The sequence below is a fragment of the Octopus bimaculoides genome, chromosome 25 (genome assembly GCF_046866305.1).
Source record: "Octopus bimaculoides isolate indiv1 chromosome 25, ASM4686630v1, whole genome shotgun sequence".
Lineage (NCBI taxonomy): Eukaryota > Metazoa > Mollusca > Cephalopoda > Octopoda > Octopodidae > Octopus > Octopus bimaculoides.
The window spans coordinates 23,975,331-23,995,330 of record NC_142952.1 but is presented as its reverse complement, the minus strand read 5'-3'; the positions used below and the strand labels follow the sequence as shown (position 1 = coordinate 23,995,330).

The 20,000-nt window shown below is 36.4% G+C and overlaps 1 protein-coding gene across 2 annotated transcripts in view; it reads right to left on the bottom strand.

The window, feature by feature from the left end:
- Positions 1–17,053, bottom strand: part of LOC106878832 (integrator complex subunit 13) — a 246,781-nt gene extending 229,728 nt beyond the window's left edge. Inside the window, exon 1 of one of the 2 annotated variants that reach the window (XM_089342253.1) lies at positions 16,895–17,053. In XM_089342253.1, coding sequence (XP_089198379.1) covers positions 16,895–17,038 — 144 coding nt within the window. In that variant the 5' untranslated portion in view covers positions 17,039–17,053. The remainder of the gene's footprint in view (positions 1–16,894) is intronic. The other variant, XM_089342254.1, reaches the window with a different exon arrangement.
- Between the last annotated feature and the right edge of the window lie 2,947 nt (positions 17,054–20,000).

Sequence of the window (20,000 nt, the reverse complement as noted above, 5' to 3'; positions counted from 1 at the left end):
CGTGAGTACAACACCCTAACCACTGTGCCATGCGCTCTAACTAAAAACTATATATACGATATTTATTTACAGTTTAAAAGGGAGTTATTCCATTTACATACATTTTATTTGTTTCAGTCATTAGACTGCGGCCATTCTGGGGCACTGCTTTCAAGGATTTCTGGGGAGCAAATCAATGCCAATATATTTTGTTTTAAAGCCTGGTATTTAATCTATCAGCCTCTCTTACCAAACTGATAAGTTATGGGGAGGTAAATACACCAACACCAGCTGTCTAGTAGTGGTGGGGAACAAACATGGACGCAAAGACATACACACTATATATATATATATATATATATATATCATCATCATCATCATCATCATTTAACGTCTCCCTTCCATGCTGGTGTGGGTGGGAAGGTTTGACAGGAGCTGACCAGGTAGAAGCCTGCACCAGACTTTTGTGACTGTTTTGACACACTTTATACAGCTGGATGCCCTTCCTAACACCAACCACCCAGCAGAATAGACTGAGTGCTTTTTATGTAGCACAAGATAAGGTCAGTTTTGATAAGGTCTTTACAGCTGGATGCCCTCCCAAATGCCAACCACTTTACAGTGTGGACTAGATGCTTTTTAAGTGACACCTACACTGGCAGGGTCACCAAGTAACCTACAAGACAAAAATCTTTTGAGAGGGGAGGGGACATTGGAGGAGGTGATCTTGTGTCAGATAGTGAAAGGTTATAGTGAGACAAAGTGCTAGAAACAGGTGCCTTGCTGTAGAGGAGGTACAAGGTTACTCAGCGAGAGAGAGAGAGAGAGAGAGAGATATCAGGAATGAGGACAGAAATAGGTGTGCTGCCACAAAGGAGATACATGAGGGAAGAGCAGAAGAAGGAGAGAGAGAGAGAGAGAGAGAGTGGGAGACAACAGAAAAGAGATGGTGGCAAAGTGCCAGGCATACTCACAAGAGTTGGGGATCAGAGTATAAATGGGACGGTTGAGTAAAGGAAGAGGGAACTCTAGATGGTGGAAAGTGCTAGGGCGTAGCCTTGGGATTCAAATGTCATAATATAAGTGGCAGGATATTGCAAAAGAAGTGTGATTAGTGAGTGGACATGGCTGTGTGGTTAGGAAGCTTGCTTCCTAACCACATGGTTTCAGGTTCAGTTCCACTGTGTGGCACCTTGGGTAAATGTCTTCTGCTATGGCCTCGGGCCAACCGAAGCCTTGTAATTGAATTTGGTAGGCAGAAATTATTGTCATCTGTGTACATGTGTGTGTAAGTGCTTGTGCCTCCTATCAGAGAGAGGAAAAGAAAACAATATATATATATATAAGTATACAGAGGGCTTCTTTCAGTCTCTGCCTACCAAATCTACTTACAAGGCTTTGGTCAACCTGAAGCTATAATAGAAGGTACTTTCCAAAGTGCCATGCAGTGGGACTGAACCCAGAACCATGTAGTTGGGAAGCAAACTTTTTACCACAGCCATGCCTGCATATATCTTGCAATATTCATCTTTTTATTATACTGTGTCAATATTTAATAAGTAAAACAGCCTTAAAAGCATTTATTTGCATTTCTTATACGGAATTTCTTGGAGAAACTTAGTCTATTTAAATTTTTAATTATACTATGTGAGAATGGCTATTCTGGGATAAAATAAGAAAAGCTGATTAAAGCATTTATTTACAGTTTTGAAATGGAGTTTAAATGAGAAATATATTATCACATTAACTTTTTGTATTATGTTATTTCAAAATAACAATAACAAGCTATGGTAAACATATTTACTGAGAAAAAGAAGAAAAAATATTAATAATAATAATAATTATAAAGGATTTTCAGGGGTGTTTGGGAAATCAATTACTTCGCTGACAATTATTTTATAGGCACAGGAGTGGCTGTGTGGTAAGTAGGTTGCTTACCAACCACATGGTTCCAGATTCATTCCCCCTGCGTGGCACCTTGGGCAAGTGTCTTCTATTATAGCCTCGGGCTGACCAAAGCCTTGTGAGTGGATTTGATAGATGGAAACTGAAAGAAGCCCGTCGTATATATGTATATACTAGCAGAGGCAACCGGCGTTGCTCGGGAATGAAATTGTTGCTTATATACTTGAAGAAAAAAAGGCAAAATATGCTGTATAGAAATTTGAGGACATTCTGTAGATGGACGCTCAGATGAATAATGGCTGGGCACCTCGCATGAATGGGGAAAATTGAAGATGTGCCAAAAAGCTTCATTGGTAATTGGAAACTTTTACGAAAACTAAAATGGGGATTAAATGAAAAAAATGATTTACGTGAATATCCTCACAAGAGTAATTGAAATAAATGGCGATTGTGGAACCCCCCACGCACGCACGCACACGCATACACATGTGTGTCTTTGTAAATATGTTTGTATACATTTATGTATGTGTGTGTTTGTAAGAGACAGAGTGTGAGTGAGAGAGAGAGGTTTGTTGTCATGTATACGTACATGCATAAATATACATACATCTTTGGATGTATGCATATGACAACACAGCCCTTGACGCACTCACACTCTGTCTCTTACAAACACGCACGCGCGCACATACACACGTGTGTCTTTGTAAATATGTTTGTATACATTTATGTATGTGTGTGTTTGTAAGAGACAGAGTGTGAGTGAGTCAAGGGGTGTGTGTGTGCATGTGTATGTGTGTGAGACAGAGTGAGAGAGCGGTGTATATGTAGTATTTACTCTCTCTCTCTCTCTCTCATACACACTCACACACAAAATAGAGAGTGAAGCTTTTTGCCGTTGTTACGTCAATACCGGAAGTTGACATTGAGGAACCTTTTTAAAGAAGTGAATCTTAAATATAAAGCAATATTATTTATTTTTAATTAAAAAAATCAAATGAAGAGCCTAACATTTATCTGAGGTCAAATTATTCATGCATCACAAGTATGGAAGCATTTGGTGAAGTCGATTTCACGTGAAAAGCGATTACACACACATCTCTGTTTTATATATAGTATATATATATATATATATATATATATATATATATATATATATATATGTGTGTGTGTGTGTATGTGTTTGTGTGTCTGTGTTTGTCCCCCCAACATTGCTTGACAACCGATGCTGGTGTGTTTACGTCCCTGTAACTTAGCGGTTCGGCAAAAGAGGCCGATGGAATAAGTGCAGGTAAGCATTCAAGCTGGAATGCTAATGACTCTGTCAGCTCGTCAGCGACGACCATAAAGATTTCAAATTTTAGTATTAGGCTAGTAATTTCAGAGAAGGAGTGAGCAACTGGTACTTATTTTACTGATGTCGAAAGGATGTAAGGAAGAGTTGACATCAGCAGAATTTGAAACCAGAATATAAAGATGGGTGAAATGCCACTAAGTCTTTTTGCACAAGGCTAGGGTGTTCAGGCGAGAAACTAAGTTGATTAAATTGACTGCAGTGCTTAATGGGTACTTACTTTATTGACCCCCAAAAGGATGAAAGGCAACCCCACATTCTACTGCCCTGTACCATCCACAACATTTACTGTGAACCCTTAGTGGGGAATAAAGAAAGCGGTGTTGTTTTTGTTATCATTATTATTATGATTATTATTATTATTATTATTGTTGATATTAAGGTGACAAGCTGGCAGAATTGTTAGCACACTAGGCAAATTGCTTAACAGCATTTCATCTGTCTTTACATTCTGAGTTCAAGTTCTGCTGAGGTCAAATTTGCCTTTCATCCTTTTGAAGTCAATGAAATAAATACCAGTTATGCACTGGGATCAACGTAATCGACTAGCCTCACCCCCAAAATTTCAGGCTTTGTGCTTTTCATACAAAGGTTTATTATTATTATTATTATTATTATTATTATTATTATTGTTGTTGTTGTTGTTATTATTATTATTATTATGAAGGCAGTGAGCTAGCAGAATCATTAGCGCACACTGGTCCAAATGCTTAGCAGCATTTCATCTGAGTTCAAATTCAACCATGTTTGACTTTACCTTTCATCCTTTTGGGGTCGATAAATTAAGTACCAGTTGAGTATCATCAAAGTGACACCAGGATAATAAAATATACGAAGCTCAGTATACCCATCATGACGACCCATCTGATAAGGGTACACCAGGAAGATGCATCACAACCAAATGTGCATGACACCAATCTTATATCAAGATACACAGCACATGACCTTGCAGGTGGGGCCCAGTTAGAATTTTCATCAGGTCAAGTAGCCCATCCCACTCAAATGGTCCTTGAATAACGGTAGTTTGAAGATTTTGAATGAAATACCCATGTTACCAGGGGTGAATTATTCAAACCCCAAAGAATTCCTCTCAACACATGGCTATGATGCTCCTCCACTACTTCTGCTCGTAATCAGAGATGTACATATCATCAGCCTCCAAGGGACATGGTCAACTGGTTAAGGTCAAACAACTGACAAGCAAATCTGTGATATTGAAAAGAATATTTGCTGTACCAAGACAAAACAATGTACATCATAACATTTCCAGTCAGTTAAGATCAGAAGCCATGTGAGCCACTGTCTGGTACTGCATCAAGGCATGTATTATTATTATTATTATTATTATTATTATTTTAATTATATGAAAATTCACAGCTTATTTTGCTGGGTATGATGGAAAGTGTTAGCTATCCACAGCCAGCAGACTAAGGTGAGACTTGTTTACTGGTCATGCTTGCAGTGCCAAGCAATGCTGATTTTTGTAGGCGGTCTACCTTCACACTTGCACCAATCTTTTTCAGTCTTGTTGGTAGATGAGTGCTGTACCTATACCACCACCGCTGCCACCACCACCACCACCATCATCATCATCATTCTTATTATTATTCAGGCAGCAAGCTGGCACAATCATTAGCACACTAGGGGAAAATGCTTTGCAGCATTTAGTTCATATTTACATTCAAATTATACCAAGGTACACTTTGCCTTTCATCCTTCTGGGCCAATAAAATATGTACAAGGGGGTTAATGAAATCAACTTACTCCCCACCCCAACTTGCAAGCCTTGAGCCAAAATATAAAACCCTTCTTCTTCTTCTTCTTCTTCTTATTATTATTATTATTATTATCCTTTGAGTGGTGGATTAGGTATGCTGTGACCCCTAATGCACAGACACACTCTTAGGTTATGCCACCTGAAACAATTTCTGGACGGTGAGCGTGTGTGGCTCCATTTGCAAGGCTCATCTTTCTGCAGCTCATCTCCTTGATAGAGCTGCAGTCCTGAGTGAAGAAAAGGCCAAGACTGGGCACCTGGCACCTAGAATATCATCAGGCGCTCCCAGCCCTCTACCAGTCAGGCAATGGGATCAGTGGATGTTCAGTTTTAGAAATTTATAGAGGATTAGTGGTGGGGATACTCTAAGCACCGATGAAAACAAACTGGCCAGTGTGTTCTGAAGGACTTTCTGGTCAGGAACTATCATGGATAATTTCCAGATGTCCTTGGCCTGGTAGTGCTACCAGGAGGTGATACTGGTTCAAGATAAACACTACAGGCACAGATGTGCTATCAGACGGACTTCTCTAAGCTGTGTGTGGAGTGACAAAACCATTCTGCATGCACTCATTGTGGGGTTATGTTGAAAAACATCTGTCACATGCGGGATGGATCTGACTATCAGCTGAGTCTTGCCCCACTGCCCTCCTTGAATTGAGCAGGCAAGGGAGTTTTCTTTTGCCAAGTGGCTGTGGCAAAAGAGGTGGTCTGGTGGACAAGGCTGAAAGGCATGACGACAGATACATTCCCCTTTGGTAAAGCTCTCATTCACTTCTTCAAGTTTCACTTGAAAAAGAAACTGAGAGTGGAGAGGGAGGTGCTGTCCTCAAGTGAATTTATTGAAAGGTGAGTGAAAGTTATGAAAATGGCAAGAGTGGAGGGTACCTCTCTAAGTGTAGACATGTGAGTCAGAGTGAAGGAATTGGAGAGGGCACTTGCTCTTGGTGTTTAGGGAAATCCAGGACAGTGGGGTTCCTCAATTATCCCTAGAGGCCTTCCTGTATCGGGAGGGCCACATCTGTATCATCTTCCTCCACCACACACTTTTTTTTTTAAACCTCTCTATACTATGTATATTTCCCTTCCTTTTCATTGTATACCATGTATACTTTCATTTTTTTTTTTTTGTTATCTAATTATTTTATCATTTCATTATATGTAAACCCCCCCCCCACACACTTTATGCCTGTCTTTGTATTGTCCCCCTCATCCTTCGCCCTGGTGGCAAATAAATAAAATCATTATTATTATTATTATTATTATTATAAGTAGTAGTAGTAGTATGAGTGTGGTATTTTCTTCTTTCGGTTTTGTTTCCATTTCTTGCCAAGTGTCTCCCAACACCTAGGGCAAAGAAACTCACTGTACACATTTGTAGGTCATTAAAATATGTTAATTTACGAAGACATCCGGTAGAAAAAGGGGGGGGGGGAGAAAGAAAGAAAGAAAGAAGGAAAAAATAGAACATAAAAAATGAAAAAAGGGGAAGAAAAGGGGAGAAAAAGTAAAAAAAAATTCACAGTAACAATGATCTCAATACATGTGACGTATCAGTTAAAACAATCTTTTGCACTTCTTGCATTGATGGTAAGCCAGGGATCATTCTCAAACAATTTTCAGTTCCTTTTTTTTATCATTCCAAGTGCTCCTACAATCACTGGTATTGTAACCGTCTTCAGATGCCACATTTTTCTTATTTCAATCAGCAAATCTTTATATTTTTTGAGCTTGTCAAATTCTTTTCTCAAGATATTATGATCACAAGGAATGCTTATGTCAATCAATAAACAGATTTTATTGTTTTGGACTTTCACAACAATATCTGGTTTATTAGCTTTGACATTTCTCTATGTACTGGAAAGCATTACATTTTCTCCCTCAGTTACAGCCTCAGGTTGGTGCTTACACCATTTGTCAGAAGATTTGATTTTATAATACTGACATATTAGCCAGTGTAGATATTGGCCAACTCTGTCATGTCTTGATTTATACTCTATAGGTACTAAAACCATACACCCAGAGATTAGGTGGTCCACTGTTTCAATCTCATCATAGCAGTATCGGCACTTTGGGTCTACTCCATTTTACATCACCAAAGCTTGGTAGTTTCATGTCAATAAGCTCTGATCTTAAGCAGCTGAGATAAAGCCTTTGCTCTCTGCCTTTAGCCCTGAGCTCCATAGCCGTTGATGGGTGTGCTTCTGGTCTACATCAGCTTGTTTGCTACAGGTCTCATATTTGCTATGTACAGCTTTTTGTTCCCACCTATCAGCCAATTGTCCAAATGCTTTTTCGATTGCCATTGATTTCACCTTCTTCGCAACAACAGTTGCTGCACTTCCATCATACTGTGTTCAACCTGGGTATTATGCATAAACTCACTTGAAAATTTTTGCTCTCCTTAATGACAGAATGAAGCTTCTTATGCCTCTTGTGATGTTCAACTAGTTTTAGCATCTTATTGTCAATTTTGATGGCTTATTTTCCTATCGCCTAACCTAGATCCAAGGCTCTTTCACTGGAATTTCAACAACATCAACAAGGTAATTTTGTATGTATGTATAAGCACAGATTTATATGTTTTGTTTTATGTATGTCTTCTCATGCATATACTTGCATATCTAGACATGTTCATATATACTTAAATGCTAAACTTCTGGAAAGTTCTACAGATTTTTACAGTTCCAGTGATGGACTGGATCTGTAGTCTTTGAATCAGCTCTATGTATGTATGTATGTACATACATACATATTGTGCGGAGACATGGAAATACCTGGGTTGGTATCCATGCATGCGGTTGGCCTATTGGGAGTGGAAGCCCCCTCTGTTGTTGTCACAACACCTCTCTAGGAGGGGGAAACTCTGAGAGAAAACTTGCAACACTGATCTAGACTAGTTCTTCTTCATGAGTTTATGTTGTCCATGTACAGACAGTGGGATTGGATTTGAGCAAATCCTTTCCCCACTATAGAAAAATCATCATGCACAGGCATAACTTGAAAAAAAAAGTAAGACCTATCACAAAAATGGCTGGCGGTAGCCTTCGCATGTGTGGGACTTTCAATCAGGTGATGGCAATACTCAAACAAGAGTTTGCAGCCATCAAACATGCATGCATGCATGCATGCATGTATGTATGTATGTATGTATGTATGTATGTATGTATGTATGTATGTATGTATGTATGTATGTATGTATGTATGTATGTACAAATGGATAGATGAATGGATGGATAATTGAATGAATCCATATATGTCCATATCAGAGTGAGCATGTTTCCAGTTCTTTGTCTTCATATTGCATATTACTTGTAGATGGTTGTCACTATTATACAAGCAGTGTCATTAATTTCCAATACTTTGCAAAAACATGTCTGGCCACAAAGCAATTGCTTGTGGCCAGACATGTGAGAATTCATGAAAGAAGAGGAATCTGCCTTAACAAATTTCTAACACATGCAAGCATGGGAAAATGGACACTAAAAGGACGATGTATCTTTTATCATTCACTTGTTTCAGTCATTAGAATGAGGCCATACTGGAGTACTGACTCGAAGAATTTTTAGTCAAATGAATGGAACCCAGTATTTATGCTTTTTTTTTTAAAGCATGGTACTTATTCTACCTGTCTCAAGCCCCAAGTAATGGGGATGTAAACACACCAACACCCCTTGTCAAGCAGTAGTGGAGGTCAAATACAGATATGAAGACACACACACACAAACACACACATATATGACATGCTTCTTTCCTTTTCTGTCTACCAAATACACTCACAAGGCCTTCAGCAGCCTAAGGCTGCAGAAGAAACTTATTCAAGGTTCCACACAGTGGGACCGAACCCAGAACCAAACAGTTGGAAACCAAGCTTATTACCACATAGCTACAAACACATCATAACTGAAAGGGTTCAATCTCCAATACTCAGAGTTACTCACTTCCAATTATCATCTGGTGAACTGATCCTCACAGTTTACCAGCTGATGAGTGGAAACAAGAGACTGTGGGTATTGGAAATCAGAGCTTTTCAATTAGAATGTATTAAAGAACACTCTACATTTGTATTGAGTCCTGTAATTTATCGCTTCTGGTGAATCAACAGAGATTTATATATACACACAAACACACACACACACATACATATGTCTTATGCGTGTATTTTCCATTCATTCTTTTGTTGTTTTCCTGTTTAATTTTTGAAACTTAAATATACATACACACATATATATATACATACATACATACATACATACATATATATATATATATATATATATATATATATATATTACTCACTCACACACATATATATATACACATAACACACACACACATGTAGTTATTGATTTACTGGTGTATTTAGTAGTTAGCAGAATTATTTAAATTGCTAATCTCGTTAATCTGTCTGTTGAGAAATCAAACACTGGTAGGATAGGGAAGTGGGGGAGCAGAGGGTGAAACAGGGGGGAAAAAACCAAGACAAAAAATCTCAAAAACAAACACAACAGCCAAGATCTAAAACAAAAAGAAAGGAAAAACAAATAAAAAGAAAATAACAAAAAATATAAACACCAAACCAAAAAAAGACAAAGTGGAGTTTACTACAATTGCATTGTGCAAATGAAAGTTGACAAAATCATCAAAAAACAAACCATTACAAAATGTAAAGATAAAAAAAAACCCACTGGTCTACATCAGATTAATGTCATGTTTTTCTACTTTATATTTGCTTCGGTGAATTGTGAGCATTAAATATTTCATCATTTTTGTCATTCTCTATTTTACTACTACTACTACTACTACGATTGCAGCTAGTACTACCGTTATCATTATTGTTACTATTATTAATTAGATTGGAGCCTGGTGTTGCCATCCGGTTTCACCAGTCCTCAGTCAAATCGTCCAACCCATGCTAGCATGGAAGGCGGACGTTAAACGATGACGATGATGATGATGATGATGATTAATATCATTATTATGATTACTACTATTACTACTACTACAATTATTATTATTATTATTACTACTACTACTACTACTACTACTACTACTACTACTACTACTACTACTACTACTACTAAAGTGGTGAGCTGGCAGTATTATCAACACACTGGATGATATGCTTAGCAGTATTTTGCCTGTTGCTAGGTTCTGAGTTCAAATTCCACCAAGGTCAACTTTGCCTTTCATCCTTTCGGGGTTGATAAATTAAGTACCAGTTAAGTACTGAGGTTAATATAATCGACTATCCCCTCCCCCAAAATTACTGCCCTTGTGGCAAAATTTGAAATTATTATTATTATTATTATTATTATTATTATTATTATTATTATTATCGTACTCCCACCCTGTTTCTTTATCATATGTAAACTCCCTAGTCGTTATGTCTGTCTTTCAACCATCCCCCTCATCCTTCACCCTGGTGGCAAAGAAAAGAAATTATTATTATTATTATCATTATTATTCAGTAGTCTTATTTTTATCACATGCTTTCCCTGCACTACCGAACACAGCTCTCTGTGCCTTGGGTATGTGCTATGGTTTATTGTGGTGCTCTTATTTTCACTGTATTGAAAGTGTTTTATGTAGGATGTGTGGTGCCTAGTGGTGCTATTTTTTGTATGCTATATACATTTGTAAATCCTGGTGTTTTTGTTCTGTATTTGTCTGAATGTCTTTTTTTATCATACCTAATGTTTCCATTTTTAGACTCCACATTCGAGTTACCTCCAGTTCCAGATCTTTGTATTTTCAAAGTTTCTCTGTTTCTTTTAGAGAAACATTGTCATTTGTTGGTATTGATGCATCGATTAGAAAGCATTTTATTATTATTATTGAGTGGGAGAGCAGTGCATGCCATCAAAATGACACAGAGGTAAAATATAAGAAGCCCAATATACCCATCATGACTACCTGTCTGAAAAGGGTACACCAGGCACATGCATCACAACCATATGTGCACAACATGGTGATCTTATATCAAGACAAACAGCACATGACCTTGCAGGTGGAGCCCACTTAGAATTTTCTTCAGACCCATCCTGCCCAAAAGGTCCCTGAATAAGGGTTGTTTGAGGACATTGAACAAAATACCCATGTTTCCAGAGGTGAATTATTCAAACCCCAAAGAATTCCTCTCAACACATGGCTATGATGCTCCCCCACTACTTCTGCTCATGATCAGAGATGCACATATCGTCAGCCACCAAGGGACATGCTCAACTGGTTAAGGTCAAACAACTGACAAGCAAATCTGTGGTATTGAGCAGAATATTTGCTGTAGCCCATCTTTTTATACCAAGACAAATGGATGTACATGATTACACTTCTAATCAGTTAAGATCAGAAGTCATGAGAGCCAGTGATGGTACTGCAACAGGGCATTTATTATTATTATTATTATTATGATTATTACTACAGGTATTATTATTATTATTATGACTACTACTACTAATACTACTACTACTGCTGCTGCTGCTGCAACTACTATGATTATTATTAATTATTTATCTACATTAATGTTTCAAAAGAAGATAGAAACTGATGAAGAAAATGGAATCAAAGGTGTACGTATGGGTCTGTGAGTATGTATGTATGCATGTAAATATATGCATGCATGCGTGTGTGTGTGTGTGTGGGCACGTGTCTGTGTGTGTGTATGCAAAGTTTGCAATTAGATCACCTGACATGAAATAAAGTACTCAATACATTGCTGTGTAGTTTTATAACATTTTTATGTGTGATGAAATAGAGAAGTGTACCCTACAGCAGAGCCAAAGGTTGTCAATTCCCCCCGCCCCCCTGAGGAGAAACAGGAGGCATTAAAAAAAAAAAATAGTGGTAGAGTTGTACGTTATATATTAGAAATTTCACCATCACCACTATCATCCACATCATCATCACCATCATAAATATTTATAAAGCTACACAAACACACACACACACATTTTTATTAATATTTAGCAAAAGTCGGTGCTCCAGCATGGCTGCAGTCAAATGACAGAAAGAAAAAAAGAATAAAAAGTGCTGAGAGTTTTGTGCATTAACATATATTAAACTTTCTCTCTCTCTGTGCATATATATATATATATATATATATATATATATATATATATATATATATATATATATATACATATATATATATATATATACATATACAGTATTTCTTTTAACATGAGTTTAAAGGAATATATTATCCAGATGGATACCATGATGGTTCTCTGTTATGTTCCATGTTACAGCTAACTGCATCGATTAGTATTTAACGTCTATGACTACTATTAGTTGTCACTCACGCTGTAAATTCCACTGATGGGTAATTCTGTGTTTGCTTCACTAGATCGTAATATCATCTGGAGTGTATATTAGCAATAATTATAACAATATAGAATATGACGACTTGTTCATCCTCAAAATTTATATCCCCTTATTTAACAATTTCATACGGCATATTTTCATGTTATCATGACCTACACATATTTCCACTGCAGTGAGTATGGACAGTTGCACATGCAACCGGGCGTAATTTTCTGTGCAGCTTCATTCAGGTCTGGCCACCAGCTAGTGGACAAACCCTGCACAGAAAATTAGGCCCAGTTACATGTAAAATTGTCCATATTTGGTGCAGCAGAAACACATTTAGGTTTTAATAACATAAACATATGCAGTAAGAAATTGTAAAATAAAGGGATACAAATTTTGAGGATGACCAAATCTCCATTTTCTATACTGCCAACCACATGGTTCTGGGTTCAGTTCCACTGCATGGCACCTACTGTAGCCTCAGGCCAACCAAAGCCTTGTGAGTAGATTTGGTAGACAGAAACTGAAAGAAGCCTGTCACATATATGTGTATGTGTGTGTGTGTGTGTGTGTGTGTGTGTGTGTGTGTGTGTGTGTGTGCGTGTATGTATGTCGCTCCACCATCACTAGACAACTGATGTTGGTATGTTTATGTCCCTGTAACTTAGTGGTTATGCAAAACAGACCAAGAGAATAAGTACCAGACTTACAAAGAATAAGTCCTGGGGTCAATTTGTTCAACTAAAGGCGGAGCTCCAGCAGGGTCACAGTCAAAATGACTGAAACATGTAAAAGAATATGTACACACACACACACACACACCTATCTGTATGCTATTATAAGATCCAATGATCTAAGTGTAGGAAGTTTGTAAGCTTTGAGCAGTCTATGGTAAGTATAAAAAATAATGTTCAGAAATAACGATAATTTATTGGTATTGATCATTGTAGGCTTTTCCCATATCAAAGTTTGATAAGCTGGCAAACATCTGTTATACCTCATAGTTAGCAACTTGAGCTGCTATGAATGCAAATAAAAATCCAGATTGAGGAAGTGGAACAGTTAAAATTTAGGCTATATATATATATATATATATATATATATATATATATATATTGGGTGGGTGCATAATTAATCAATGCCTTTTTATTCTAACTTCATGCGAAACCAAAACACCAAAATAAAATAAAATGGTTGTTAATTATGCACCAATTCAATATCTATATATATATATATATATATATATATATATATATATATATATATATATACACATACACACACACACATAAAAAGATATATATATATGCATACATATATATCAGGTCATCCCATGAGCAATGTCCAGACTTCTATATTTTCAACTTGTAAATGCTTTGACAGTATTTTATAATATCTAATGGCATCAAGAAATATTTATATGTATTTGGACATATTTAAACTGATTAAATTTCATTCTGCAGAATAATCTTTGAAACTTCAGCTCTTCAGACATGATGGTGTCTAAGGAGTATTTGAGGCACATAATGCTTCCCGAGTTTCAAAAAGGGAATTCTGCGACAGAAATGACTCGAAATATTCAATCAGCTTATGGAGAAGAATGCCTGAAGGAAAGAACTTGCAGAAAACACTTTGTAAAATTCAAACGTGGAGATTTCAGCTTTGAAGATAAGGCCTGAACAGGACGTCCAATTGAGTTTGATGACAAGAACCTTTTGGCAGAACTTGAAAGAGATCATGAAGTTTCAGTCAAAGAATTGGCAAGCAAACTTTGTTCAAGCCATAAATGTTTATACTTGAAATGTTGGGGTGTTACACTTTACTCTTTTACTCTTTTACTTGTTTCAGTCATTTGACTGTGGCCATGCTGGAGCCCCACCTTTAGTCGAAGAAATCGACCCCAGGACTTATTCTTTGTAAGCCTTGTACTTATTCTATCGGTCTCTTTTTCCGAACCGCTACGTTATGGGGACGTAAACACACCAGCATCATTTCCATAGATGGAAGCATTCCTGTAACTCCCTTTTGCAGATGGTGAGCAGCTACCACCTTGTCATATTTTCTTTGATTTCCCCAACATCTTGAAATTTTGTTCTTTTCAAGTGGAATTTGATTTTTTTGCCTGAGATTCAAGGTCATCACCCTAACCCATGATTCATCACCAGTTATAAGCGTTTTCAAAATGCCTATGTCTTCCTTGACACAATCGAGGAAGATCTTGCACAGCTGAAACTCAATCTTCTTTTTGAGATGAACAGAGGGTTAACATATGAAGTGCTGGTTGACTGCACACATAAGGCTTGGTGGCAGGCAGAGAGTAAAAGAAAACTACACATGTATCCACAGAGAGAAAGAAACAGAGACAAAGGAGGAGAGGGAAGAGGAGTAAATGACAGAGTAGTTGTGGAAGGAGTTATACAAATGAGAGACTTGTTTTTATTTAGCCCTTTTGTTACTATATTTCTAGTCAAAATACACCTCTTATGTATTTTAATTAAATTGTAAATCAATCATTAATTTAGACTTTTCATAAAACACCTCTTTTTCATCTTTATCAACATATTAATGTGATTTTTGGAATACAGTTTAGCAAAAGGTTCGTAACCAAATCTATCATATAATTTGTCTCAAAGTGAATTAAAAATACGTGGAAACAGAGGTATATTCAACAAAATATAAAATCATTTTAATTCTGTTTAAACATCACCATAGAAAATGAGTTATTAGCTAATATTCAATCGAGAAGACAACAAAATTTTAATATAGAAGAATTGTGCAAATTACTGGATTATCTATCAATTGAAATTAATGCAGAATAAGACAAGGTACTGCAAAGGTAAAACAGAATGAAATACTGGAATATAATCTTTGAAGAAAACTAAAAAACGAAATACACACCCAATTAAGGAAATGAAATAAACTCACACACGTACATAAATGTATAGAAACATATATAATAATGATTCACAGTAAAAATTAATTAAAATATGTTACACACACCTTACAGGTAAATTAAAATTATAGGTAAATAAGAAATAAAAGCAAGGTAAATTTGAAAAAATCTATTTATAAATCAAATTGCATATAATAAACACACACACACACATATACACATGCACGCATGCATGTACATACACCATTCTTAAATCGCTCAGATATCTCCTAAGCAGGTGGGAAACCAGAAACTATCTTTTTACCCTTTTTGTTTATGTTCTGTGTAACAATTGATTCCTGCAGTAATCACTTCAAAGGAAACAGTAAAAAAAAAATAATAATCTAATGATTTTTGTTTCATTAGAAAGACTGTGGTTAGAACTAATCGTTTCCTGAAGATAACAAAGAAAAACAGTTTCAAATTCTTACTACATTCAGGTACAAATTCATCTGATTTTTATTGCTATTGTAATTGTTGTCAGAATCATTTCACCTTCGGAAATAGAACTATCCAATTCATAATCACACACCTGGTTTTTATGTTCAGTGTATATTTTACTAGATTTTTCTATTTCTGATCAAAAATTCTTTCACTTCCAAACCACTGCTAGACAACATGAAACTGGTATCCATTTTTATGTCCACAGTGAAAAATTTCAGAAAAGCAAAGCATCAAAATATGACAGAAAATCTCCATAAATTCACAGAATTCAGAGATCATGCAAAATAATGTTCAACGGTGTAACTCAATTGTTTACTTAATAAAATCATGTATCTTTGCAAATGTACAAATGAAATTTTGCACTGAAATTCGCATTTAAATATGAAGAGGTCATTTTGAGTGCCTTTGAGAGATTTTGTAACATGAGCCAGAAAACTTTGGGCAGGTCAGTAAGAGAAGGGTGAAACACTATTAATTGGGGCTTACAGCATGGGTCAGCAAACAAAGGAAGGATTGAAAGGTTTCATGCCCATGTCCCAAAACAAAAAAATCACCCCAGATCCTAAATGCAAAGTTGAACCTATAATTACCTGCTTCAATACACTAACAACTTTTTTTCCCTGAATATGCACATGCATGACTGTGTGGTAGGAAGTTTGCCCCTCATCCACATGGTTCCAAGTTCAGTCCCACTGGGTGGCAACTTGGGCAAGTATCTTTTACTTTAGCCTCAGGTTGGTCACAGCCTCACGAGTGGATTTGGCAGATAGAAACTGAAAGAAGCTTGTCATGTGTGTGTGTGTGTGTGTGTGTGTTTGTTTGTGTCTGTTTGCCCCTCACCACCACCACTTGACAACTGGTGTTGGTGTGTTTACATCCTAGTAACTTAGCAATTCAGCAAAGGAGACTGACGGAATAAGTACCAGGCTTAAAGAAAAATAAGTACTGGGGTTAATTCATTTGACTAAAACTTCTTCAAGACAGTGCTCCAGCATGGCCAGAGTCCAATGAATGAAACAAGTAAAAGAGTAAAGATAGTCAATGTTGAAATCAGGATTTGTCTAATATGTCAGTGCGTCTTTTAAACCATCAAATACAGACAATTAAATTCTATCCCTTCTCTCTCTCTCTCTCTCTCTCTCTCTCTCTCTCTCTCTCTCTCTCTCTCTCTCCATCTATCTATCTCTGTCTCTCTTACCTTCATTGGAATTCCTGTTACGGTGGTTGAAGACAAGTTGTAGTACTGCTGAACCAATGCTGCGAGTTTGTTGTACAGGATACGACCGGCCTGGGTCACGTGAACCTCCACCGATAGTTGTGGAGACACCTGCAAGATACACATATATGTATTATTTATTATGTGAATGTGTATGTGTGTGTGTGTGTGTGTGTGTGTGTGTGTGTGTGTCTGAGAAATTATGATAAACAGGAGATGCAGTTTATGTCATTTGTTCTCTACATATGTTTCACTATTGTGAGTATTTGCATTCTCTGCAATGGTCTTCATAAGGCAAGAAGATGTTAAGCCACAACGGTTCTTCAGAGGAATAATTTATTACATTATGTTTAGATACGTCAAAAGCTTTATATAGATATACATACATACATACATGCATACATACATACATGCATACATACATACATACACATATTGTTTGTAGTGGTGTATACATTTTATAAATAGTATTTATGCAAATGTTGACTACTTTCATCACTATTATGTTAAACTGTCGTATATCCAAATTTGACCAAATGCATTGTTTTCAATATTTATTTTTGTTTGTAATAGCTGGTTCTTTTGGTCAAACTATCTTCAGCTGCTTCAGATGCCAAGATATCAAAAACTGTCAAAGTGTAGCACAACGATTTTGCTATGGAATGGTGAAACTATTTTTTCGTTTTCTGAAAAAGCAACGTTTTGGACTTATGTCACTTTTGCATAATAGCAACAATATACATATATATATATATGTATAATTATGATATAATAATATTAAGGATAAAAATTTTAATTTACAGGTAAAAACTCAATGTAGTCGTTTTATTATTTTAATAATTATTACATTGTATTTTTATTATAGTTCTTTTTAGTGTATTTACTTATTAAATTATTCTATATGTGACTGTGGATTTTCATGGATGAGTTCAGGAATTGTGGTTCTTTTCTCCAAATTATATATATATATATATATATATATATATATATATATATTCTTTTTTTTTTTTCTTTTAAATAACGTTGACCACTAACGTGGACAATTAATGTGCTAGAAATAGATCACATCTTGTGTCTAAATGGTAAGATTTGTTAAATCCGAAACCGGTTCCTGTTTAAGAATGCTTTTTTTAGGTGAATTTAAATGTCTTGCCCGCTCACATTTTAGTATGCTGCTATATTTCATGTTGAGAACAATTTAGGTCTTAATAGACACAAGATGTGATCTATTTCTAGCACATTAATTGTCCACGTTAGTGGTCAACGTTATTTTTTAAAAATGTACCTTAATCCCCTGAGATTCTGAATCTCTTTGATTCTTTAGATGTGCTGGCCTCCTGATAATTAATCGATATTAATTAATATATGATTATTACCAGATTTTATAATTATATATATATATATATATATATATATATATATAAGCACATACACACACACACACACACACACACACATACATAGACATAGATACAAGTATAAGTGAATGTACATATTATGCCTGCATACCATTAAAGAGATAAATGTCTGAAGCATCAAACTTTTGCTATTTTTTCCCCACTCCTTTTACCCCTTCTGAATCTATGCATTTACAACTTTTCAAGGATGTATAAATACAGACACACATGCAGATCTCTCTCTCTCTCTCTCTCTGTTTTCTAAGCATTCCTATTTATATGACTTGTTTTATTCACTCTTAAGCTTAGGCCTGCTTGCATTCACCTACGATCAACAATCAAGTCTCCCTAGATGTAAGCAGGTCCTGTTGTATGACATATATACCTTCCAAAGTGCTATAGTTAATATAGTTAATGGTACATATCACTGAACAGTATGTAGGTACCACACTGTTGTACAGACCACCTAACTGCAAGTGAGTGTGATAGTGTGGTATAGAGTATCTACAAGGTGTCATAGTATGGTGTAGATAATCTAATGGTGAGTTGGTACCACAATGTGTACAGATCACCCAAATTTTAAGTACCATACTGTGGTACAAATCACCCACATTAGGTATCAGTGTATATATGTGTGTGTGTGTGTGTGTGTGGTGAGGTGTGTGGTTAGGGTGTTGGACTCATGATTGTAAGATTGTGGTTTTGATTCCTGGACTGGGCGATACATTATATCCTTGAGCAAATCACTTCATTTCACATTGCTCCAGTCCACTCAGCAGGCAAAAATAAGTAATCCTGCGATGGTCCGGTGTCCCACCCAGATGGGGAATATATACGCCATGGAAACCGGGAAACCAGCCCTTATGAATAGATATGACCTGAGAAGGAAAATATGTATATATACAGATCAGGTATCTGTATGTAGGTACCACGACATAGCATAGATCAGTCAAGTTTATGTAGGTACCCTGGTGTAGATTATGTTGATATAGGTACCACAGCATAGTACAGATTACCTAGTAAGTATCAAGTCATGATATAGATCATCTATCAGTAGGTACCACAGTAGGATATAGATCACCTAGCTGTCTCTAAGAGGGTACATCAGTGCAATATAGGTTACCTACCTACCACAGTGTGGTATAGATCATTTTAGTTAGTAGGTACCACAGTACACTATAGACCACTTGTCAGGGGATAGCATAGTATGGTATAGATCACCCAGTTGTCTGTAGGTACAACTTAAATGTAAGAAGATACCTCAGTGTAGGTACCATAATGTGGTATAGATCATTTTGCTGTTAGTAGCTACCACAGTGTGGTACAGATCACCTGTCAGGGAGTACCACCTGTCAGGGAGATCATGTAGTTGTCTGTAGGTACCATAGTGTAGTATAAATCACTTAAATGTAAAAAGGTACCTCAGTGCAGCATAGGTTACCTACAAGGAGGTGTCATAGTAGGTTATAGATCACTTTACTGTTAGTAGGTAACACAGTGAAATACAGGTCACCTGTCAGGAGGTACCACAGTGTAGTAGGGATCAGTTCACTTTTAGGAAGTACAACAGCATGGTATAGATCACGTGACTGTTCGTAGGTATTTCAATGTAGTACAGATTACCTAAATCTAAGTAGTTGGTACCATAGCACATTATAGATCAGTTTACAGTCAGTAGGTACCATGTGTGG